The 25184-nt window shown below is 42.6% G+C and overlaps 1 protein-coding gene across 7 annotated transcripts in view; it reads right to left on the bottom strand.

Annotated features, from left to right (window-relative positions):
* The window catches only part of YEATS2 (YEATS domain containing 2), an 85310-nt gene extending 74100 nt beyond the window's left edge, over positions 1-11210 (bottom strand). For 6 of the 7 annotated variants that reach the window (XM_045198560.2, XM_053918134.1, XM_053918135.1 and 3 more), the window contains exons 1-2: positions 11030-11210; positions 3205-3322 (exon numbers count right to left, since the gene is read on the bottom strand). In XM_045198560.2, coding sequence (XP_045054495.2) covers positions 3205-3304 — 100 coding nt within the window. In that variant the 5' untranslated portion in view covers positions 3305-3322; positions 11030-11210. Of the gene's footprint in view, positions 1-3204; positions 3323-10826; positions 10988-11029 lie in introns of those variants that run through there. The other variant, XM_045198570.3, reaches the window with a different exon arrangement.
* Between the last annotated feature and the right edge of the window lie 13974 nt (positions 11211-25184).

Genomic DNA, 25184 nt, shown 5'->3' with positions numbered 1-25184 from the left:
TGTGTATCTATGTGCACATATATGCACACATGCATGCGTTTGTGTGTGTGTGCACTAGCGCTTGGAGGTGAGGAAGAACGATAAACCAAATGAGGCAAAATGTAAACAACTGGCAATTTTGATTAAAAATATACAGGTACTTCATGCAATTTTCCTGTGTGAAATTAAATCAAAATATAATTACCAAAAAATAAAAAGAAACCCATGAAGATTCTGAGAGAAATATCTGGTAACTCAGGAGGAAGAAAGTAAAGAGTTAGCTACAACAGTAACATAAAAACACAGAGATTTTCCTTCTGTAGAGAAGGATCTAGCAAGCAATTCAGCAGTTTCTGATCAAAACTACCCGAAAGAATGAGTAAGGGAAGATTCAAAAGAAAAGAAAATGCCTCTGGAGGTTACAGAACTCAGATGATGACTACTCAAAGCAGTATGTAACTCAAAGGTAAAATTATCAAAATAGGTAGCTTCATACCAGAGAATTAAAAAAAATAAGAGCTAAATTACTACTTGAAAAACCTGAGATGCAAAATGATCCTGTATTTGTAAGATGAAAAAAAAAATTACCAACCAAGCTTTGCAGAATATGAAAACTTACAGAGAAAATTTGGACTCTGATCACCCAGGTCACTTTCTTCCTGGAAATATGCCATTAGATTGGCAATTTAAAACTAGTAATAAGATAAACACTCTTTAAAAAAAATCTTTTTAATCCTCACCCAAGGACATTTTTATTTCATTGCTGTTAGAGAGAAAGGAAGGGAGGGAGAGAGTGAAACACTGATGTGAGAAACACCAACTGGTTGCCTTCCAGACACACCTGGACCAGGGATCATACACGCCTGGACCAGGGACTGAACCTACAACCAGGTATTTGCCCTGACTGGGAATCAAACCTGCACCTTTTCAGTTATGGGACGACGCTCTGACCAACTGAGCCACACTGGCCAGGGCGGTATAAACATTCTTATAGATATGTCTGCAGAGGCAAATGACTGATTTTTCTCATATTTGAAGTAAAAAATATTTTCTATTATTACTGTATATATCCTTGTTTATATAAACCTTGTATACAGAAACCAGCAGATACGCTTAGGGAAGACTGGAAGTCTCCATAGAGACAAAGATCACTGAAAGCTGTTTTATGCTATGTTCCTCAAAAATAAACTCTTCTTCTTCTTTTTTTTTAAAAGATTTTATTTATTTATTTTCAGACAGAGGGGAAGGGAGGGAGAAAGAGAGGGAGAGTAGCATAAATGTGTAGTTGCCTCTCACACACTCCCCACCAGGGACCTGGCTTATAACCCCGGCATGTGCCCCGACTGGGAATCGAACCCGGGACTCTTTGGTTCATAGGCTGGCGCTCAATCCACTGAGCCACACCAGCCAAGGCAACCCCCCCCCCCCACTCTTCTATATTATCTCTTTCATGAAATAAGTAAAAACAAAACAAACGATAAACCAAATAAGATAATATATGCCAGGGAAGCATCCTACCAAATCTGCTTTGAGAAAAATTCTGAAAAATAAAAATATGGCCCTGGCTGGTGTAGCTCAGTGGATTGAGCATGGGCTGCGAACCAAAGGGTCACCGGTTTGATTCCCAGTCAGGGCACATACCTGGGTTGCGGGCCAGGTCCCCAGTAGGGGCCACATGAGAGACAACCACACATTGATGTTTCTCTCCTCTCTTTCTCCCTCCCTTCCCCTCTCTCTAAAAACAAGTAAATAAAACCTTAAAAAAAATAAAAATATGGTTGGGAATTAGATAGAATATGGGCTCCTAAAGAGGAAGAATAGCAAATTGTAACTCAATAACAAAAAACTGTCCCTGCTTAGGCTGAGTATTTGGGAACTTAGATTTAAACTGAAATTATGATGTTTACTGAAACATTTAGGTTTCCCTACTCTTGCTTTTTATTTTTTTAAAATTTATGCCATGTGATATATTTGAGTTCCATGATATTTTCACATTTATTTGGCTTGTTTCTGAAAGCAAATGACATTTCCTTTTAAATAAAATTACAACTGAATGGGAGGGAAAGTGGCAGTGAAATATTTCATTGTTTGGCATGACTTGGTAATTTTGACCCACAAAGACTTTGGGGGTGGGGGTGGGTACAGTATGACTCCACTGCACGGAGAAACAAGAATTCTCTTTACTACTTGAACCCTACGGGTCCCCATCCTTATGGAGCTCCAACACCTTTTCTATGACTCTGATGCTTTCTTTACTCAGCTGCTAGTATTAACATAGAGATTTATTATTTAAAAGAACAATAATAAATCTCAGTAATAATCTGTGTTAAAAACTCAAATTTAGCACCTTTTTGTGTGAAAGCTTAAAGCATTCTTGGTAATTACAGACACTTAATTGATGATCTGCTCTTCAACTAATTATATGATCTTGAACAAGTAATTTAATGCTCCTGAGCCTTAACTACTAGCCCCTGTGTACAGGGGTAAACCAGATCAATGTTTCCCAACTTTCCATTATTCATACACCACCTCCAAGACACCTATCACGTCTGAGAGCCATGTGAAACATCTACTTAAAACAAGTAATATTTTAAAATAATCTTAGCCTTATCTTGGCAACAGCAGTTGTGAAACCAAAAGTCTCATGAAACCATCATCCTTTCTATGGACATTAAAGTAATTTATAACTATTAATATAAAAAACCTAATCGAGTCCTGACTGCTATGGCTCAGTTGGTTGGGCACCATCCTGCAAAGCAAAAGGTCACTGGTCTGATTCTAGGTCAGGGCGCATATGAGAGACAACGGATCGATATTTCTCTTACACTGATGTTTCCCTCCCTTCCTTTCTCCTGCCCTTCCCCTCTCTCTAAAACTAAATAAGTAAAATCTTAAAAAAAAACCAACCCTGAATCCATGTAGCACCTATAATCATCTCATATAACAGCACACGGTAGTACACATATCATACATAAGACTTTAGGATTATATCTAACATACAATGATAGCTAAAACTGATAGCCTACCTCATTACTGACTGCTCCTTTCTTTTATGCCACACATGGTATACTACTATTAAACAGAGCACTCAGTTAATCCTGCTCACAAACCTCTTGGAATTAGATATGAGAGTGGAAATGCATTTCATTTTAGCTTCTATACACCTCACAGGGAGACATGTGCCAACACAGAAGTAAGTAATTGCCCAAGTATTTGAATTTCTACCTGAATTCTCAATTGCTTTGTGCCGCTTATTTGGAAGGGCCACAGACACATCTTCATAGTCAGGGTCAGTTTCTTTGAGTGTCCGCTTGATTCCAGACATGATGACATCCGTTCTTCACTGTGAGATAATAATAAACTAATTAATAAAATAGCTTGATACTGCTACTTACAAATATATGTGCACATATCCCTTTTAAAGCCGAAAGCACAACTTCATAAGTCTACTAAAAAAAAGAAATTATCGTCTGTTACAAATCATGGGTTTCCTTTCAAGAGAAAACCCTTTAACAAGGCAGCCCATTATTCAGACTTTTCAAAGGAAGCCAGGTTTTCACAAAAGGGCCCTTAGAAGGAAAAGGAAAAGGAAAGGAAAGGGAGAGGAAAAGCAGAAAAATAAAAGAAGGGAAGAGATGGGGAAGAGAAGGAGAAGAGGAAGGGAAGGGAGCTGAATTTAATGAAAACATGGTAAGCCCACAGAGTATCTTGGAATTCACAATACATCAAGCATATGATAAATATGAGCAACATAAAGTCTCAATAAACAATTTATTATTATTATACAAATCCTCTCTGTGGTACTTACACAGTACCGGCTACAGAACAGGTACTCAATAAATATTGTTACTGATCATTTATTATTACTTATAGTAAACACAAACTGTATAGACTTATATTAAAATCCAATAAATCTCCTAGATCTGTACTGTCTTGATTCATTAGCCACTACCAATATATATGGCAATTTAAAGTTAATTAAAATGAAATAAAATTTAAAATTTGATTTTGTCCCACATTTCAATATTTCACATTTCAGAACTAGACATCAGTAGCTAGTAGGTACTATATTAGACAGCACAGACATAGAATATTAATATAATTGTAACGAGTTCTAGCCCTGGCTGGTGTGGCTCAGTTGGCTGGGTGCTGGCCTGCAAAGTGAAAGGTCACTGGTTCACTGGTTCGATTCCCACTCAGGGCATGTGCCTGGTTTGTAGGTTCGGTCTGCAGTTGGAGCAAATGGCAACCAACTGATGTTTCTCTCCCTCTCTTTCTCCCTCCCTTCCCCTCTCAACAATAACAACAAACAAACAAACAAACAAACAAAAGTTCTACTGGACACTGCTCCTCTTCCAAACTGTGTTTCATTGAGCACTTGTTAATATGTCATGAGTCAGTGTAGGTAATGCTGTCCAGTCCAGCACTGTCCAAAAGAAATGCGAGCCACAAACAAATTTAGTATGTTCTAGCAGCTACACTTAAAACAGGAAAAAGAAATGGATAAATTAATTTTAATAATATATTTTGTTCAACCAATATACCCAAAATATTATCATTCAAACAATGTAATCAATATAAACAAATTAGCAATAAGATATTTTACATTTTTATCTTTGTACTTAGTCTTTAAAATCCAGTGTGTATTTTTATTTATTTTACCATATAAGAAAGTGAAACTACCCTGTATCACATCCATTCAAATAAACTAGTCTGAGTTTTTGAAAAGGTTTAAGACCAAAATCAAAACCTTTTAATATTCTATACTTTGAAATAACCTGCCCAAAAAGAATTGTTAATTGTATAATTAAAATTACAAAAAGTATGTAATATATAGTCACTAGAAATTCTTAGAAAGATTTTAGTTCTCACGTCAGAGGAAACCTAAAACAGTCCTAGAATCCTGTCTTGCAGACACATCTTATGAGATGTGGCCAGTTCTTGGGGTAAGGAGTAAAATCAGTAAGTATGGCCATTGAAAAATTTGCTATGTACTTTGTAAGGTACCTACTCAACATAAAATTCTATGGTCCTCATGGCATTTGAATCTCATCAGAACCACTGAATTTTGTGCTCTCTTTCAAGATAACTTTGCCCATCTGATTTTGAAGGGGGGGGGGGCGGAGAAGCAGCAGAATCATTTTCCAATTGCTTCCACATACACAAATGTTTCTAAGATGTTAATAATGGTTTTACAATTCTTTGGTCCTGTTTCTATAGTCTTCATACAACCAACATTATTCACAACAGCCAAAACATGGAAGTGCTCACTGTCACTTGGATAATCAAAATAGATATAGACATACACTGGAATATTATCCGGCCTCAAATATTCAGCCTGTGACACATGCTACAACATGAGTAAACCTAGAGGATGTAATACTAAGTGAAATGAGCTCGTCACAAAGACAAATCTTGTATGATTCCACTGTGTCAGCTACATATTTTTGTTATATAAAGAACTCTTAACAATAAATTAGGGGATTTCTGGTCAAGATGGTGGTATAGGCTGACAGGGCTCACGTCTTCTCACAACCACATCAAAATTACAACTAAAATACAGAACAACCAGCACTCAGAACCATCAGAAATCAAGTTGACTAGAAGTCTGACAACTATGGAATTAAAGAAACCACATCCATCCAGACTGCTAGGAGGGGTGACCCCAGCCCACGGTTCCAGCGCCAGGAAGATAAGTCCCACAATTTCCAGCTGCAAAAAGCAACAGGAATTGAGTTGATGGAAGAAACCGCTGGAGCCCCAAGCAGTTCCTCTTAAACAACCCACACATGAACTCACCTACTCACTCCCTCCCTCTGAGCTCCAGCACCAGGGTAGCAGTTTGAAAGGCACCTGTGGTATACAGGGAGTAAGTGAAATGTCTGCTATCAAGGCAAACAGAAGCCATTACCCCTTTTCTAAACCTTCCCTGCAGAGACCCAGTAAGCTAATGTCATATCTGAGACTCCATCAACCTGGCTAACATGGTTTGAGCTGCCTTGAAGATTCCCAGAGATTCTGCCCCAACTTACAGGCCCACCCAAGATGCTTTTTCATATGAATGGCGGGTCACGGCCCATACTGTACAACTTCCTAAATCCTATCATATGAGCAACAACTGGCCTCAGTGAGCCCCAGGGCCAGCACTAGCAGCAGCCAGCCTAGATTCACAGGTTGGCTTGGCCTGGGAAACTCTAAGCCCAGCACAAGTAGCAGCCATCTCTGATTGCTTTACAGCTCAGGCATGGTGGCCCCAGGCAAAACACAGGTAGGGGCTGACCTTGGCCAGCACCACCCGGGAAACCCCTGAGCCAGCACATCCAGTGGACAGCTACACACCACATAGGAGCACCACCCTGCCCCTGCACAGCTGATCCTCCATGGAGGACGGAGGTAGGTGGTCAGTGGTACAGCCAATCTCTGCAGCTGACTGGCCAAGGCTCAACTACAAGAGGAGAGTGTACTCAGCCCACACGAAGGGCACACTTCACATACCCAGCTTGGGTGATAGGGGTGGCTGTGCCACTGGACTCTACAGGACACCTACTACATTAGGCCACACTATCAGACACAGAGTCAAAGCAGCTCTACCTAATACACAGAAACAAACACAGGGAGGCTGCCAAAACAAGGAAACAAAGAAACACAGCCCAAATGAAAGAACAGATCAAAGCTCCAGAAAAAGAGCTAAATGAAATGGAGATAAGCAATCTATCAGATACAGTGTTCAAAACACTGGTTATGAGGATGCTCAAGGACCTCAACAGCATAAAAAAGATCCAGTCAAAAACAAAGGATACACTAATTGAAATAAAGAACAATTTACAGGGAAACAAGAGTAGAGTGGATGAAGCTGAAAATCAAATAAATGATTTGGAACATAAGGAAGCAAAAACAACCTCACAGAACAAAAAGAAGAAAAAAGAATCTGCAAAAACAAGGATAGTATAAGCACCCTCTGTGACCAAGAGGTACAACAGTCACATCACAGGGGTGCCAGAAGGAGCAGAACAAGAAATTAGAAATCTATTTGAAAAAACACTGAAAGAAAACTTCCCTAATTTGGTGAAGGAAATAGACAAGTCCAGGAAGCACAGAGAGTCCCAAACAAGATGGATGCAAAGAGGCCCACTCCTATACACATTATAATTAAAATGCCAAAAGTTAAAGATAGAGAGAAAAGAGGTTAGTTACCTACAGGGCGTTCCAATAAGACTTGTCACCTTTTTGATTTCTCAAACGAAACTTTGCAGGCAGGAAGGGATTGGCAAGAAATATTCAAAGTCATGAAAAGCAGGGACCTATAGCCAAGATTGCTCTACTCAGCAGAGATATTTTGAATTGATGGGCAGATAAAGAGATTCCCAACCAAGAAGAAACTTCATCATCACCAAACCATTTCTATGTGAAATGTTAAACGGACTTATTTATAAAAAGATCAGCCCTGGCTGGTGTGGCTCCATGGATTGAGCACCGGCCTGCAAACCAAAGGGTCACCAGTTCAATTCCCAGTCAGGGCACATGCCTGGGTTGTGGGCCAGGTCCCCAGTAGGGGGTGTGCAAGAGGAAACCACACATTCATGTTTCTCTCCCTCTCTTTCTCCCTGTTTTCTCCTCTGTCTAAAAATAAAATAAATCTTTTATTAAAAAAAGATAAAACCATTAACAATGGCAAAAAATACAAATCAACAATTGATTTTAAAAAAAACAAACTAAGAAAACAAGAACAAAGACAATCATGGACAGAGAACATTTTGATGGTTGCTAGGTGGGAGGGGGGTATGGAGGAATGGGTGCAGAGGTGAGGGGATTAAGTACAAATAGGTAGTTACAGAATAGCCATGTGGATGTAAAGTACAGTATAGGAAATGGAGCAGCCAAAGAACTTATACACATGACCCATGAACGTGAACAATGGTGGAGGCATTGCCTGAGGGAGTGGTAGATGCTGCATGGATGGGGGCAAAGGGGGAAAATCAGGACAACTGTAATAGCATAAGCAATAAAATATAATTTTAAAAAAGCACACAAGAAATTATCCTGACTGGTGTGGCTCAGTGGATTGTGTGCCAGCCTGAGAACCGAAGGGTCACTAGTTTGATTCCCAGTCAGGGCACATGCCTGGGTTGGGGGCCAGGTCCCCAGTTGAGGGCACATGAGAGGCAACCATGCACTGATGTTGCTCTCCCTCTCTCCCTCTCTCTAAAAATTAAGTCTTTTTTTAAAAAAGTAAAAACAAAAAAAAAAACCCACAAAAAATTTTTAAAGACAAAAAACTCCACAGAGGACAGGAACAAAAATTCATAAATGATCAATAAATGTGAAAAAAACTTCAACCATATTAGTATGGAATGGAAAAAATTAAATAAGACATCAATTTTCATGTATCAAATTTAGTTTTGGGGGTAGATGGAAATGAGGTGTGTTGAAGAAGAAACACTTTTTTCTAATTCACACTCACTGCCTTCACTTCCTCACATTCCATTCAATTATTCCAATCTGTTTCCCAACTTCCACTTCTAGAACTCTGGAGAGTACTACCAATGACCAAACCCAATAACCTCCACAATGTGCCCTGGCTGGGTGGTTCAGTTGATTAGAGCATTGTCCTGTACACCAAAAGGTTGTGAATTCGATTCCTACTCAGGGTACATACCTAGGTTGCCGGTTCAATCCCCAGTCAGGGCACACACAGAAGGCAACTGATCAATGTTTCTCTCTCTTAAAATCAATAAAAATATATACTTGGGTAAGGATTATAAAATAAAATAAACCCTCGAGCCCTGGCTTGTGTAGCTCAATGGATTGAGCACGGGCTGGGCCAGGTCCCCAGTGGGGGCCATGTGAGAGGCAACCACACAGTTTCTCTCCCCCTCTTTCTCCTTCCCTTCCCGTCTAAAAATAAATAAATAAAATCTTTTAAAAATGTATCAAATCAAATCAAATAAACCCTCCATAATGCCAAATCCAATTGTACATCTTATCAAAAACATCTGAAAAATGCTGATGAAAGTACCAATTTTCCATCTTCCAGAAACATCTCTTTTGACTTCCGTGACACCAGTCTCTTGCTTTTTCTCTTACCTCACTGGCTGTTTCTTCCTGTTCTGTGCTCAGTTTTCTTCCTCTACCAGACCTCACAGTATTGGAGTGCCTGTGCCTCGATTTTCACCTCTTATTTATACTCTTTCTCCCTAAGTGACCTCATATAGTCCCAAAATTTTGACATCAATTATATAACTGAGTACTCCCAAATTTTTCTCTGCAGCTTTAGGCTCTCTTCTGTGAGTTCCAAACCTGTACATCCAACTGCCTCCTCCACATACTGACTTCCTAGTTAATAGGCATTTTAAATTAATACATTCAAAACAAAACTCACGATATTTTCTTTCTTTTTACTATTGACACTATTACAGATATCCCCATTTACCCTCTCTTTGCTCCCCTCCACCCAGACCCCGCACCCACCCCCTCTGGCCATCGCCACACTGGTCTGTGTCATAGGCTCTGCATACAGAGCCTACGCTCTCCGGCTACTCCCTTCCCTTCTTTCATTCAGTCCCCTCCTCCCCCCTCCCTTCTGATAGCTGTCAGTCTGTTGCCTGTGTCCATGCCTGTGTTTCTATTTTGCTTGTCAGTTTATTTTGTTAATTAGATTCCACATATAAGTGAGATCATATGACATTTGTCTTTCTCTGACTGGCTTATTTCATTAGCATAATCTTTCATAACTCGTGATTTTTCCCACCTCAAATTTCTCTTCCATTTTTCTCCTCAGTAAATGGCACCATCTAGTCCTAGTTGCTCAAAGCAAATACTGAAAAGCAAAGACATGTCCCTTTCTCTAACCAACCCATTTCCAAGTCTTGTTCATTCTTCCTCCAAAATATTTTTTAATAATTTTACCTTTCCTATATCCACTACCATGGAGTTCAAGATACTGCAAACACTATCTTAACTGGTCTCCACATAGCAGTCAGATTATGAGCCTCACCTACTTGAAACCTTCAAAGAATTCCCATAAAAATGGAATTCTAATCAGGGTTGCCTCTGCTCCTATCTTTGAAAGAATATACCCTCAATGATAATCTCCGTAGACAGGGAAACTATGGGTACTTTTTCTCTTTTTGCTTGTCTATTTTAAAATTTTTCCATGATGAATATTTGCTACTCGCTAATTAAGAAAGAGGAAATGATAGTGCTGAATACTACATATCCCATCGCATTTTACATGCTAACCAGAAAAGGGAATAGGAAATTGTAGGTAGTCTTTAATTGTTATAAGTTACAAGCTTTGATGCAAAGACTAGCTAACACATATGAAAGTCTAAGGATTATCGGCTATATTTTCCTCTACTGTCTATTTTTAACATAATTCCATTCATAACAGGAAAAAATGTTACGATATAAACCTCATTGTCTTCTGCAATCTGGCCACAACCCACCAAACCAGCTTTTCTTCCAAGTACTCACTTTCCCAAGCTTTCCACTCCAACCCCGTGCTGTCTCACACTTTCCTGCTTTGATGCGGGCACCATCTGTGGAAGATCCTCCAACCTTTCTAAACCCTACTCATCCTACACGGAGGAGGGGGACGGTAGGAAGGGCGACAGGTTGGAGGGAGACTCCAGGATTCTTGTTGGTAAATATACAACTTGCTAGAGCTGGGGCCAAATCTCGTCTCCAATCCGAGCTTAACATCCTCCGGCCACTGGAGATCAAGGGACCCCCATCCCTTCAGCGAGCGTCGTGCCCCTTAGAAAAGGAACCCCCCTCCCCGCAACACACACACACACACACACACTCCGGGTTCCCGCTTTGGAGACTCCCCGGACATACACACTCACCCGAGAGCCAGTGTCTTCCTCCAGATCCTTTACTCTCTGCAGTCACACGCGGCCTCCCTCTGCTCCACACTCGGGCCGCGCGCCCGGCGGCCGGCGGAGTGGGGGAGGGGCGCGCACGTGCCCGCGCCACCCCCGCCCAGACAAGGCCGGGGAGAGCGGCGCGCGCTCCCGTCCGGCCCCATCCCGCTCCCGCCAACACTCACCCTTTCCTTGGACTCCGACAGAAACGCAGGCCGAGCCCGACTCTATGAGACGAGACAGAACGGGTGAAGTGAGGGAGCAGGCGAAACTACGCAAAGCCCAGTCACCGCCACGAAGCCCCACCGACCCAGAGAGCGCGGAAGCACCAGGTTCTGTGTAGCCCGCCCGGCCCGTTCGGCCGTGCACGTCACCAGCAGGGGCGGGGCCGGGCGCGCTCGGTGGCGCGCGCTGCCCGGGGGCGGGGCCCGCTGGAATGTGGGCAGAGCTAGGATGCGAGCTGATCCTGGCCCAGACTCTCATCCAGGCCGCCTTTCCTGGGAAGTATGGGCATCGGTTACGGCAGAGTCACCACCATTTATCGTTTTCCTACCAAAGGAAATGGGCGGTTCCAGCCCCAACTTTGACAGAATCTTCATTCTGCCAGCATTTATGGAACTTACACAGTAGAGAATTAACCGCAGAGGCTATGAATTTTGTGTCATCTTATACCAAGCTTTGTACTAGGTGCAAGGAATACATATAGCTATAGTTATTACCGCCTACTTTACAGATGCAGAAACTGAGGCTCAAAAGATTGGGACTTATCTGGGTCACATAATTAGTGAGTGACAATCTGTCAAGTCCAGATTTCCTTCTAAATATCTCTTGAGCCCATCCTACCCTTTCCCTTGCCTTATACAGCCCTGCCCCTGACACCTTCAACTCTCTGCTCAGCACGGCTCTAGCCTCCCAAATGGTCTCCAGTGATCTATTTCTGTCCCACTTTGATCTGCTTTCATTATGCAAAGATTTACCACTGGAGAGGGGCGGTAGGTTTAGAGAGGGTTCACTTTGTAATTGTCTTATACTTCACATATGTTATCAACTTTTTGGATGTATTTAATATTTAATAAAAATGTTTTAATGAATTTACTTTTTCATTTCCAACAGCAAGCCTGGTGCATTGCACATAGTATGGGCTCAAAAAGTACTTGTTAAATGAATAAATAAGAGGACCAGGAACTGACTCCACAGTCCTGCATAAGGGAATCAAGGGGTTTAGGTTTAGTAGGGGTAAAGCAGATTAACAATATTTGTTCAGCAAATTTGTATTACATTTCTATTTTGTGTTTTGGCACTATGTGCCAAGTACTATGTTAGGCACTGAGAACCAGAGATGAATAAAACAGTTTCTGTCCTTGTGAAATTTACGGTCAATCTTATGTCAAAGGCAAGGAAAGACCTCCCTGAGTCTTAAGCTATGAACCAAGAGAGAATAAGAATTGGAGAGACAAAGATAAATTTCATGGAGAAAGAGGTAGAGTAAAAGATCAGTGTGATTATGTCAGTGCTCCCTTACTTTTGGAGCCTAAAGCTGAGGCAGGAGCACAGAAGTATCCAGGTACGTGGGAAGGGAGCAGGGACAGGGAGTTGGAAGCCCACTTCCCCTGGCCCATCTCAGAAGGCTGCCAAGTTCTGGCAGAAGTCTTACATTGAGCAGAGCTCAGGAGCAGAGAGCAGCATTAGGGAGGGAGAGGAGTGTGAGAAAATGCTGCTGGATGCCCACAACTTGCACGTGGCATGCCAGAAAACCAGCTTTCTATGTATGCTCCCTGCCAGGCAAGCAGAGAGCCATGGACAGGCCAATAGGCCCTGTGCCAAGGGCCAGGTCATCCTAAACCAAAGGCAAACTGATTTGCAGGGAATGCCTGGAGAATGTGGCTAAGACCCCAAGGATGGGCAAAGCTGAAGACCCCAGCAACAGCAGAAGTGCTCCCAAAGTCAGCTGGTAAGCAGAGCAGGGATGGGGGAATCAGGGTGGGAAGGGGAGACATGAGACTCTGAAGGTACTGAAACAACAAATCATGAGCTTGCCAATCAACAAGTTCAGCAGCTGATGCCAGCAGGGCCATGGTGACCAGGAGTGCCCAGGGAGCAGAGGCCAGTGAGGACCCTGGCTACAGTTCCCAGCTTCTGCCACTTCCTTGAAGTTTCCCTTTGATCCCACAGGGCATCTTTGGAAATCAAGAGGGGTAGGGGAAAGTTCTGACAGGGCTGCAACTTTGAACTGACTGAGTTTACCCCAAATGAGACTGTTTAAGACCAGATAACTTTAATTGGCAAGTTTAAGTTTAGCCCACTCCCCAATAGGAACTACATACATGAGAAAGTTTGCATCATTTAAAGAGAAACTAACATAGGTACAGACTTTTACACATAGGCATACAATGCGTCCATTTCAATAACAGAGATAAGCTCTACAAAGGAAATGGTTAGGGTGCTGAGAAAGCACAGTGTGTGTGTGGGGGGAGGGGGCAAATTTCATGTGAAGGTAGAAAAGTCCTCCCTGCAAAAGATATTACATGAAACCTGAGGTAGTAGGAGCTGTCGGGTCATGATAAAGCTTAAGACAAGGTAAAAGAAGTCCAGGGTAACTTAAGCAGGAGCAGGGTGGCTGAGAGTTTGGAGCAAGATCACACGGGAGGTGGTGTTAAGGTTTTGATCTTTATGGTTAGAGTGACAGGAAGTCATCAAGGGTTTTGAGTGAGGAGTGGATGTTTTCAATTTCCCTTCAAAAAAGATCATTTATGCCCTGACTAGTACAGCGTTGGTTGGGTGTCCTCTCGCAAAGCAAAAGGTTGCTGTTGGATTCCCCATCAGGGCACAAATCTGGGTTACAGGTTCGTCCCTGTACAAGAGGCAACCAATTGATATTTCTTTCTCACATCTATGTTTCTCTCCCTTTCTTTCTCCCTCTGCCCCCTCTCTAAAAATAAATAAATAAAATCGTTAAAAAATATATCAGTTACCCTGGCAAATGGGTGAGAAATGATTGGAAGGGTGTGTGACCAAAGAATCAGCCAGACAATTGGAAAGCAATTTAAATTGAAAAATGAGGGTGGCCTCCACTAGACACTGGAGATGGAGGGAAATCGATAGACCAGTGGAGATGGAGGGAAGTGGGTAGATTCAACAACTGGGGAGAAAATACAGAGAGACCTGGTAATGAACTAGGAGGAGACCAGGAAGAGAAGGGAAGGGAAGGGAAAAAGGCTGGCCCCTGCTAAGTCAAATGGCACATGAGAAAAAGTCACCCTAACTGTCCAGCTTGGCAAGTGGCTAGAGCTTGGATTTCAGGCCCCTCCTTGGCCAGACCTCCTCAGGCATCATTCAATAGTCCAATCACTAGAAGTGGAGGATAGGGTGGAGTGTGAGGAGTAGGGGTGGGAGAAGGGTGGAGAGTTGGGGGGAGGTGAATGTTAAATGTACAATATTAATGACAGGAAAAGCAACTAGTATTAAAGTTAGTCAAGAAGATTGTAGGAGTATTGACACTGACCCAGGAGAAGAAGCCAGTAGTTTTGGGGGTGCCTCACACTGGCAACTGCTGGCAAACAGCTTCTTGTAGCAGAGAAACAAGGAAAGCCTAAGAAGGGTGGTGAGCCTGAAGCTTGGCCTGAGTGGGAAGAGGAAGCAGGCTTAGATGGAAAATTGTTGCTGAATTGGCCAGAGATTCCCAGGTCCCGGGTATTCTGCCCTCTCCCTGGGAAGACCAACCATCCTTTCTAAGATTAATAGGAGCTGGACTCCTGGAGCCCTTAAGCTAATAAGGTTCCCCTACCAGGATGTAGACACTAATTAGACTTGTAAAACGAGAACCTCACCTAATTTACAGTCCCAAAATGTTAAAGTAGTTAGTGCCTGAGAATTACACTCAGGTAGTTAAAAATAAATGATTGTCTTCACCAAGATCCAAACAAGAAACCAAACGTTCAGTAAGCCTATTTGGATTTTGGTAAAACCATATTCCATTCTGGCAGATATTATTGGACCCTACTGAACCCCAAATAAGCCATGTATTGTTCTTCTCCTCTTCCATGTGGATCATACGGTCATCATGAAATACAGACTTTGGGAATGGAAGAGATGATAAAACACATTTTCATTCATGAAAAAAAAAATGATATTTGCCCTGAAAAGAAACTTTCTGTGGCTGGAACTGGTTGATTTCTCTGTGTTTGTTTTGTTGATGTAAGAAATGTGTGGATGTGTTTCTCTCTCTCTTTCACTCTCCCTTCCTCTCTCTCAAAAAATCAATACTTTAAAAAAATTTTAAAAATTAAATTAAAAAAGAAAAAAAGAAAGAAATATCTAAACCTGTAGAGATTTAAAAGAATATTTTTTTTTTTAGAGAGAGGGGAAGGAAGGGAGAAGAGAGGGAAAGAAATGTGGGGGGACCTCTGCCCACAGAGCCCTCCCATCCACCATGGATGAGAATAAGTCTACCAAGAAATGATCTGCTTGGGGAGGAAAGGTGGCCAATCTGTTCCTCAGTGGGCTTTTATTGGATTCACTTTGCACAGGAATACAGGAAAAGCTCATCAATCATTGTCAGGCACTAAGGGTCAAACAATAGATAACATTCAAAGAGCTTTGAGGGCTTATTCTGAGTCAGGGTCAGTTAGCTAAAGGGCTATAAGACTTTGGGAAACAAACTCATTTCACGCTTGGACCCTTATCAGAAAATTGAAGGAATTCTTAGCAAAGTAGGTTTCACAGGATTTCTTAGGTCTGATTGCCCAGGGGAACCTCCTGTTCCTGCCCAGGGCTGGATCACCCTCTGCTATTGTTTCAGGCTTAAATCAGGCAGGGGAAGTAAGGCAGCCAAGAGATTAGGAGACTTCTTACAGATAGAATGAGGACTCAGCCTATGTCAAAGCTGAGGGGCGAGGGTCCATCACCCCCTTTTTCTATAGCCCCCAAGTCCTTCCCTGAGGGCCCCTTCACAACTGTGCCTGTCTTAGGTCATCCCTCCCTTGAGGGATCTTACCCGTCATTGGCTAACCGGTCATCTGTCTGGGGCCAAGCAGGGTGAAGAAAAGTGGGCAGAGGCAGCGCCCCTGCCAGAAAGATAAGCTTTGTCTCCTTAGTGGCTTATGGTCCCAACGTCTCTTTACTCAACCTTAGCCGTGAGTAGTTACAGCTTTTGAAATCAGGCAGGGTGGTTCCCAATGAAGAAACATCAAGGTGAGAGAGAGACATGGATCGGTTGCCTCTCACACACCCCCAACTGTGGACCTGGCCCACAATCCAGGCATGTGCCCCAACTGGGAATTGAACTGGCAACTCTTTGGTTTATAGGCTGGGCTCAACCCACAGAGCTACACTAGCCAGGACTGTAGAGAAGTTTTAATGAGTTTATTTGAGCCAAACTGATGACGTATGCTGGGGAGCAAGATCTCAAATACTCCATAGAATAAATGCCATTTTTACAGTTTCTTCTATGCATTTGAAATTAAAAAGGGGATATAGGAAGGAGGAAGAAAGCAAAGTGGGGTTTGGATTATAGGATAGTGAACAATGTTATGTGCTCTCCTGAGGGTTAACACCCACTTTGAGGGGTATTACTTCTGATATTTCAAAGGGATGTTAAATGCACAATGGCTTAATACCTTTCTCTAAAGAAGTTATATACCTGGGGCATGACTACCCACCACAACCTGCCCAGTTAGAAATTCATGATCAGATCACACTGTGAAGTTACTTTTCACAGAACCCCCTTCTTCTCCCCCACCACAGTTTCATATAAAAATGAAGCCTCAGGATGTGAAGAAATTGGACCTCTCATATATTGCTGATGGTGTAGCCACTTCGGCAAACAGCTTAGCAGTTCCACAGAGTTATTATAACCAAATGCAGGGTCGGCTCCCTGCCGCAAGGAAAGTGAAACTTGTGAGACAGGTGCTGTAGAGAAGGAAAGTGGAGTGTTCAGATGCCAGTAATCTGAGTAGATGGGGGCCCCTTGTCTCAAAGCATAGCTTACCATCTCAGTGCAGGCAGAGATTTTTATAAGGAGAGGGAAAGCAGAATAAAGACTTCAAGTGGGGCGGGGTGGGGGGACGGTTGGAAAGTTCTCTACATCCAGACTAGCACAGTCCGTTCCAATAAGGACCTCACAACTGGTCAAGCGACGGTCCAGTGTGCATCATCCTGGCTTTCATCATCCTGGTTTTAGGTTTGGAGGTCAGCAAATGTGGAGCTGGAATGACTGAAAGTTGGAGTCAATATCTTTTGAAGTTAGTTCCTGGAATTCTTGTACAAACATACTGTTTATCTACAAACTAAATGTTAGTCAGAGAGAGTCAACACTTACAGAAACGATGTCAAAATAATGGTGGGGTGAGGTTACAATTCCCCACCATTACAGTTTGCCACTGTTAGATATTACCATGTGACCCAGCAGTGAACTCCTAGGCGAGTACCTGAAATGAAAGCATATGCCCCACAAAATTTGTACAGGAATGTTCATAGCAAAAAGGTGTATCAATAAAGTTATTTAAAAAAAGAGGCCTCTGACTCTGGCTGGTGTGGCTCAGTGGATTGAGTGCTGGCCTGCAAACTAAAGGGTTGTAGGTTCGATTTCCAGTCAGGGCACATACCTGGGTTGCGGGCCAGGTCCCCAGTGAGGGACATTCAAGAGGCAACCACACATTGATGTTTCTCTCCCTCTCTTTCTGCTTTCCTTCCCTTCTCTCTAAACATAATAAAAATAAAATTTATTATTTTTTAAAAAAGAGGCCTCTGGGCATAGGCTAAAAATGTCTAAAAATTACTTGTAAAGGTAAGGTAAAATAAAAATAAAATTCCAGCTATAATTTGAGTTGTTTCTGGTGGAATTTAGACAATGTAAAAAGGGGAATGTACAAAAATAGTTCAATTAAACTTCTGGGTCAAATTTTTAAAAATTGAAGACTGTTATTTTAATTTGGTTACATTTCCTTATATATGTAATCAGCTTTTAGGTGTCCAGTTAGTACAATGTTGAGATATTTTCATTTGTTTTTAAATTGGACTCCCACACGACAGTTCTCTGGTATGAAAGATAAATGACGCTAGCACTGAGCTTATTTATATTAGTTGACAGAATTTTTTATATCCTTTAATTTCTTTGATGGTATTTACTTGTATTTTCTTCTGCTAGCTTTTATCATGACCTTTTCTTGGCTTCGTAGTTAATGGCCCATCTGTTCTAGAACTGCCCCCAATGCCCTTAGTCAAGAGGTACAGCCCTGACTGTAAATAGCCTTCATCCCCGCATAAAGTACAGAGACCTCTTAGTGGCCCACACTGAGCCAAAACCAACAATGTTGCATGTATCCGGTTTCAAAAATCAATTACTGCCCAGAGTGCTATCCCATTGCCCCTGATGTTAGAAATGCTATTCTGCCTTCACAATGGGACACCCAATGGCAGACTGTGGGGCGTTGCCCCTGCAATCAGTTCTCAGATTCCTCCAATGGAAGTGTACAGGGGATTTTATTTGGGATGAACAGTGTTCTATAAATTGACCTTGAGAGTAAGACATAGCACCTGTGTAATAACTTTATTCTCCAAACATCTCTAAACTCATACTTTGTACGACCATGATGTTTCTCCTTCTATACTTGCAGAATGCCTTGTTCACATGTTCAGAGGAAATCCACCCAGGTTTAGTGTTCCCCAGCTGAGAGGTAGTAATGTCAGAACAGTCATGCCTGGAGAAGAATTGTTCACATTGTAAAAGGAGCACAAGGAGGAAGAACTGTCAGGGAATTTTCCCTGCTGCTTTATTTTCTTTTAAGTTAAAAAAAAATTGTTTTGAGCCCTGGCTAGTGTGGCTCAGTGGATTGAATACCGGCCTGCAGAGTGAAAGGTCACCAGTTCAATACCCAGTCAGGGCACATACATGGGATGCAGGCCAGGTCCCCAGTTGGGGGCATGTGAGAGGCAACTGATTGATGTTTCTCTCCCTCTCTTTCTCCCTACCTTCCCCTCTCTCTAAAAATAAGTAAATAAAATCTTTTAAAAATTGTTTTGAGAGAGAGAAAGAAAGAAACATCAATTTATTGTTCCACTTATTTATGCATTCATAGGTTGCTTCTCATATGTGCCCTGACAGGAGATCAAACCCGCAACCGTGGCCTGTCAGTACAGCACTCTAACCAACTGAGCCCCGCGGCCAGAGCCCTGCAGCTTCAGCTTTATTTTCTATTCATTGTAGATAAGACCGAGTGAAGAATTTGAATAGTCAGATTTCTGTGTAGAAGGAGTTTGGGTCTTCACGACTCCAAATGCAGGCACTCTGTTTTTCAGTAAAAAACAAAAACAAATGATAACATGGGGTATGAAAGCTGGAGAAACCTTTTTTTTTTGACCCTTACTTGTACACTGCTTGTACAATGTTGACATTTACATTTGTACAAAGTATTTATTTATGCAACAACATAAGGATAAGAAGTTGTATATTTCCTCTCCTGCTTCCATCACTCCATCCCTCTTTCTCTTACAACTCTCCTTTCAGATATGGCATACACAGCAGCTTGGCAGACTTCACATCTATTCCCAACTCTTCCTTCCCAACCTTCTTTTATAGAAGCTGGAAAATTAAACACTACATGTCGTACCTTCCTTTTGCAGCCAGCAGTGACCAGCTCAGTTCTGGTCAGAAGACAGAACCACAAGATCAGTTGTTACTGGAAAGGGGACCCGGCCCTGAACAGAGCTGCCCTAGACTCTGCCAGCAGTGTGTGGGTCCTTGACTTCACGCAGAAAAGGTTTCACAACAGGAGTCCAGGTAATTTGGGAGTTTGTTTATTAAAGTTGGGGACAGTAAAACAAGGAAGGGCCTAGAATAGAAGAAGCAACAGGAGAAGAGACTTGGTGGGGGCTGCTTTGGCTCTCTAGAAATGTTATAGGAAAGAAGCGAGCCAAAGCAGGGCTGCTGTCAGCTCACTGGAAAGTTAGAGAAAAGGGGACCCTGGAGACAGGTTCAGGGGGTTAGTCTGGGATGAGCTGCTGCCGCCCAGTGCTCCGCTGGTGAAGTCTCCTGGGGATCCTTAGAGTTAGGAGATACACACCTGCTGAAGAAGCTGAGGGGGAAGGGAAAGGTGAAGGCATAGTCCTTGGTGGGAGAGCTTCCTTCAGGGTCCTTGGTTTTGAGGGTTTTTAAAGGCCGGCGGTTTAGGGGAGTTTTTAGGGGAGATCTCAGTAGAGTATTTATCAGTTTTGTCAGGTGTGCCCTCTCAGGGTCATGGTTTCTACTGATTGGTCGGCACCAGGGCAGGAGGTCATTAGTCGTTACAGCTTGTCCTAGGGTCACCTGCCTGGTTTTCTGGGCCTGGAGCTGAAATATGACTGAGGCCTAGGTGTTATCTCTAGGGGAAAAAAAGGTCAGGGGGTCTATCTGTCTCAGTTTCCCATACCACTTGCCAAGGAATTTTCCTAGCTTCTCACTATCCTGCCACACAATGAATAAAAAAAGAGACTCTCAAAGTGGAGGGTTGTAGCCAGTCCTGCCTTGCTGCTCTGTTCCCTTCTTCCTACCTTGAATTTGGATGCAATGCCTGAAGACACAGCACCCTTCCTTCAACCACGACATTACCAGCCAACACGGTATAAAAATGGTGGGGCAGAAAGAAAGTAGGAGCCTGGCTCTTTAGTGACAGCATTGAGCTTTTGTACCAGGCCTGTCCTGCCAACTCGCTATGTAAGAAAAATATTCTTTATTGTTTAAACAACTTGTGTTCAGGCTTTCTGTTATTTGCAGCTAACAAAATAGGTCTACATAACATCCATAGGTCTAGGGAAACAGGCCAACGGATGACTGTGATTCTCTGTATGAAGAAGATCTGTAATAGGGAGACAATGGGTATAGTAGAGCAAGCACAGATACTGAAGGCAGATGGCCCTAGGTTTGAATCCCAGCTCTGCTACTACTGGCCTCCACTTCCTCTTTTATAAATTTTAGACACTAATGCTGATCCATGGGATTGTTAAAGGAATCAAAGAAAATACTGTCATCAAAGCATCTGTCACAGAGCCTAGCACAAGGCCCTGCACAGCAGTGCTTCTCACACTTCAGTGTGTGAGAGGCATATCAACTGGTTGCCTCTTGCACACCCCCAACTGGAGACCTGGCTCACAACCCAGGCATGTGCCCTGTCTGGGAATTGAACCAGTGACCTTTCAATTGGTAGGCCAGTGCTCAATCCACTGAGCCACACCAGCCAGGGTAGGATGAGTTTCTTGAAGAAAAAGTTCATACAAAGTGTTAAAGATATCAGCTTTGTTGAGATATAATTCATATATCATCTAAATAACCCACTTATATACATTCTGATAAAAATGGATCACTGCAGATGTGGGATAAGGGTACAGGTGGGGGCTAGGGAAAGCAGTAGCAGAGTAAATCAGGAATAAAAGATTGGGTTGCAATTCATTAGGACTTCTACTTAGCATAACAAAAGAGACAATAGCTGTGAACCAAACCAGGGATCACTAAAGGACTTTGGAGGCTTTTTAACTTCCCTATTCCTTTTCCCCACCCCCCAAAATGCCCCTTCTGTTTCCCATAGTGATTATCAGTCAAATAAATATTCATTACCTACTCTGTGCCAGGCATTTTGCCAGGTCATAGGGATGGAGTTAGGATGAAAAAGACTTGGTCCTTGCCTTCAACGAGTGAAAAATAAATCCATCTAGGGAATCAGGAAAGGAAGAATTTGAGCTGGACTCAGGAGCAAGGAGAGGGTTGCTACTGAATCTAAATTTAGACAGAAACCCAAAACCTGATGATGAGGCCAAGCAAAGTCACTCTGTTATGTAAGATGCCAGGAAATCTTTAAAAATATGATTTAACATATACTGGTGAGACTTTTCAGTCCTGGGCAAATTCGAAATAGGCTATTTGTCACTGACACTCTTTTCTAGCCATTTTCTGTTTCTTCTCTTTTTCTAGTGAACTCAAGCTTTCCAAAACTATCCACTAAGGCACCTTACCCCAGCTGATCTTTTCCTTTGAACTGGATTCTGGGCTGGAGACTCTTGGATCTCACTCAACTTTGAAGAGTACAATAATCTGGGAGAGAGAGGTGGAGTCAAGCAAACAGAACAGTGTGCTGACCAAGGTATATAAAGTGGGTAACGGAAGCACACAAGAGCTCATCTAACTTAGACTGGGGTGCACAGAGGGTGCTCACAAAAGCTGCCCTGAGGTAATAAACCCTAGCTCGCTCTCTCTCAGAGAGTATGGGCAATCGCTAGAGGCCAGGCATTCCTGCACAAGGAAGCCACATAGATGGATAAACCCATGAAGCATTCCTCCTCACCTCCTTCCCCACCCAAGATTTGGGGAATTCCATATTGTATTTATTTTGACAAGAAGCAAAGCTTTCCTCTCCCTAAAAAATTCAGATCTCTCTCCCTGGCCCTTTGCAGCCAGCCAGATATATAAATTATAGTGTCACCCAAGTGGTTGTTTCCACCAGGGATTCTGATCGACGAGTAAGAGAGGTAAAGCTAAATTCATTAGCAGTGATGGTAGATGGGCACAGATGTGCTATTAAGATTTTTTCTGCTTAAAGATCATTGTTGTGTGTATCAAGTATCTTGACTGATTTATTTAGAAATCATCAAATACAGTCATAACTGGAGCCATTGACGTGCATAAAGTTACCCAGGATAATTATCTGCAGGGTAGGAAGAAAACCTGATGACTGAGGATTTAGGAATGAGGAAGAACCCATAAAAGAGGAGTAAAAGAAAAGTGTGACTATTGCCAAGATACAAAAAATGTAATCAAGACCATCAAATTTGCAGAGAGTTTATAAGGTAATTTTGTTTTGTTTTTTAATAATTGATTTTAAACATTTTTTTATTGTTCAATTACAGTTGTCTGCATTTTCTCCCCACCCCTCCACCCCACCCTAATAATTTATTTTAGAGAGAGTGAAAGAGTGAGGGAGGGAGGGGGAGAGAGACAGAGAGGAGAGGGAGAGAAACATTGATTTCTTGTTCTACTTATTTATGCATTCATTGGTTGATTTTTATATGGGCCCTGACCAGGGATCCAACCCACAACCTTGGTGTGTTGGGACATCGCTCTAACCAACTAGCCAGGGCTAAATAAAGTAAGAATTTTGAGTTTAGCAACAGAGATGTAATTGGTGCTCTTGACAAGGGTGATTTCTGTAGCAATACGAGTATGTGAGCCAGAGTGCAGTATATTAAGAAGTGAGGCAGAGGAGAGACTTTTAAAAAGAGGGTGGGGTTAGAAGGGAACCTAGGGCTGTAGAAAGTATTTTCAAGATGGTTGAGACTATGGGAAAACATTCATAGAGAGGTTGAAAATGGGAGAGGGAGATAGAGGGGAAGTCCCTAAGATGCCAGGTAAGGGGCATTCAGAGTTTAGATGGAGAAGGGACACCTAAATCATGGAGAGACGTCAGGAAGTAAGCATGGTGGTGGTGGGGGGGCAAGATGTTGAGAGACATTCTACCTTATATCCTGTAAGTTTTTGAAGGAGAAGGCAAGATTACTGGTAACTGCTGAGAACAAAAGAGAAGACTATGGAGTACTCCAGGGGGTGGTGAGTACTCTCTCTCTCTCTCTTTTTTTTGAATTCTTTTTTCTTCTTGCTGTTCTGATTGAGTGCTTTTTTCTTCCTTGTGTTCCAAATCGTTGACTTGATTCTTGGCTTCATCCACTCCACTGTTGGTTTCCTGTAGATTTTTCTTTATTTCACTTAATGTAACCTTTGTTTCTGCCAGAGTCTTTTTTATGCTGTTGAATTACCCAATGAGTTCCTTGAGCATCCTAATGACCAATGTTTTGGACTCTGCATCTGATAGGTTGCTTATCTCCGTTTTGTTTAGTTCTTTTTCTGGAGTTTTGTTCTGTTCTTTCATTTGGGCCATATTTCTTTGTCTCCTCAATTTGGCAGCCTCCCTGTGTTTGTTTCTGTGTAGTAGGTAGAGCTGCTTTGACTCCGTCTTAATAGCGTGGCCTATTGTAGAAAAGTGCACCTGTAAGTTGTATGGGGTGGAGCCTTAGGTAATCGCCAGGGCAGGGTAACCCGTGTTATGGCTCTGTGGTACTGTGTGGGGGAGGGCTTGGAGAGGAGGCAGTGCCGCTGCCTGGCCTCCGGAGCTTTGCCCAGGAGGAAACTGTTTCCCAGCACTCTCCCTGATGTCATTCACTTCAATTTCTCCCTGTATGCCACCGGTTCCCCTCCAGCTGTTTTCCTGATGCTGAATCCCAGAAGGAGTTAAAGTCCTATGTACATTGTGGGCCCCTTAAGAGGAGCCTCTGAAGAATCCTGCAGTTTTTTCCACCACCCCAACCCCCACTGATTCTTACAGCCAGAAGTTATGGGGACTTACCTTCCTGGCAATGGAACCCTGGGCTGGGTGGTCTGGTCTGGTCTGTCTGGGGCTGGGATCCCTCACTCCTGAGGTATCCCTCCCTCCTGAGGTATCCCTCCCCATTTTTATCCACCACACATGATGTGGGACCAGCTATTCTGCATCTCTGCACCGCTCTGCACCACTCTGCTATGCCTCTTCACCTCTCCACATCTCCTACCCATCTGGATGAATGTGGCTTTTTCTTTTTTCCTTTGAATATGGCTTCTTTAAATCCTTGGTTGTTGGACTTCCATACAGCTTGATTTCCTGACAACTCTGGGTGATAATTATTTTGTAGCTTAGTTGTAATTTTTTCTGTAGTTGTTTTAGGAGGTGAGGTGCCTCCATCTTGGCCAGTATTCATGGCGTGTGTGTAATCAATTGAGTGACATGAAGAAGTCAGTGCCATTGAGACAAGTCTCTTACAGATCTAGAAACCAGCGGCACGGCACACAGGCAGGGCTCAGGGGAAGTACCAGTGTTAGTCAGGAGCCGGAAAGAAATGAAGGGAAAGCACAGGCCAGAGGGTTTTATTGGAGTTTCCATGGGAAAGTCAAGGCAGGGCCGGGTAAATAGCTCAGTATTGACTGGTGCGAATAATTTTGGTGGGTCTCGGGGCACAGGGACTATTCTTAGTTGTCTGGTACCAGGCCCCAGGATGATTTAAGGCAGGGGAAAAATGGCTTGGCGTGTGAGTTAAAGGAGGTGGTTGGGAGGTATGGAGAAGGGATTGGTTGATTTATATGTGAAAGATGGGCTCACTGACAAGTTATTTACTGTCTCTAAAAATTAATAAGTTTTGAGAGGGGCAATTTCTCTGCAGCCAGCAAGGTCTCCTAAAGGCATCAAACATTATAAAAAATGTAAAAAGACCTCAACAAAATTAGTAGGACACCAACCCTTTTGATTATCTGTCTTTAATAGTTAAAAAATAGTAGAGAAGCAGAAGGCAAGT

The sequence above is a fragment of the Desmodus rotundus genome, chromosome 2, assembly GCF_022682495.2.
Source record: "Desmodus rotundus isolate HL8 chromosome 2, HLdesRot8A.1, whole genome shotgun sequence".
Taxonomy (NCBI): Eukaryota; Metazoa; Chordata; class Mammalia; order Chiroptera; family Phyllostomidae; genus Desmodus; species Desmodus rotundus.
Note: the sequence above shows the minus strand (reverse complement) of the source record. Positions and strands in the feature narration are given on the sequence as shown.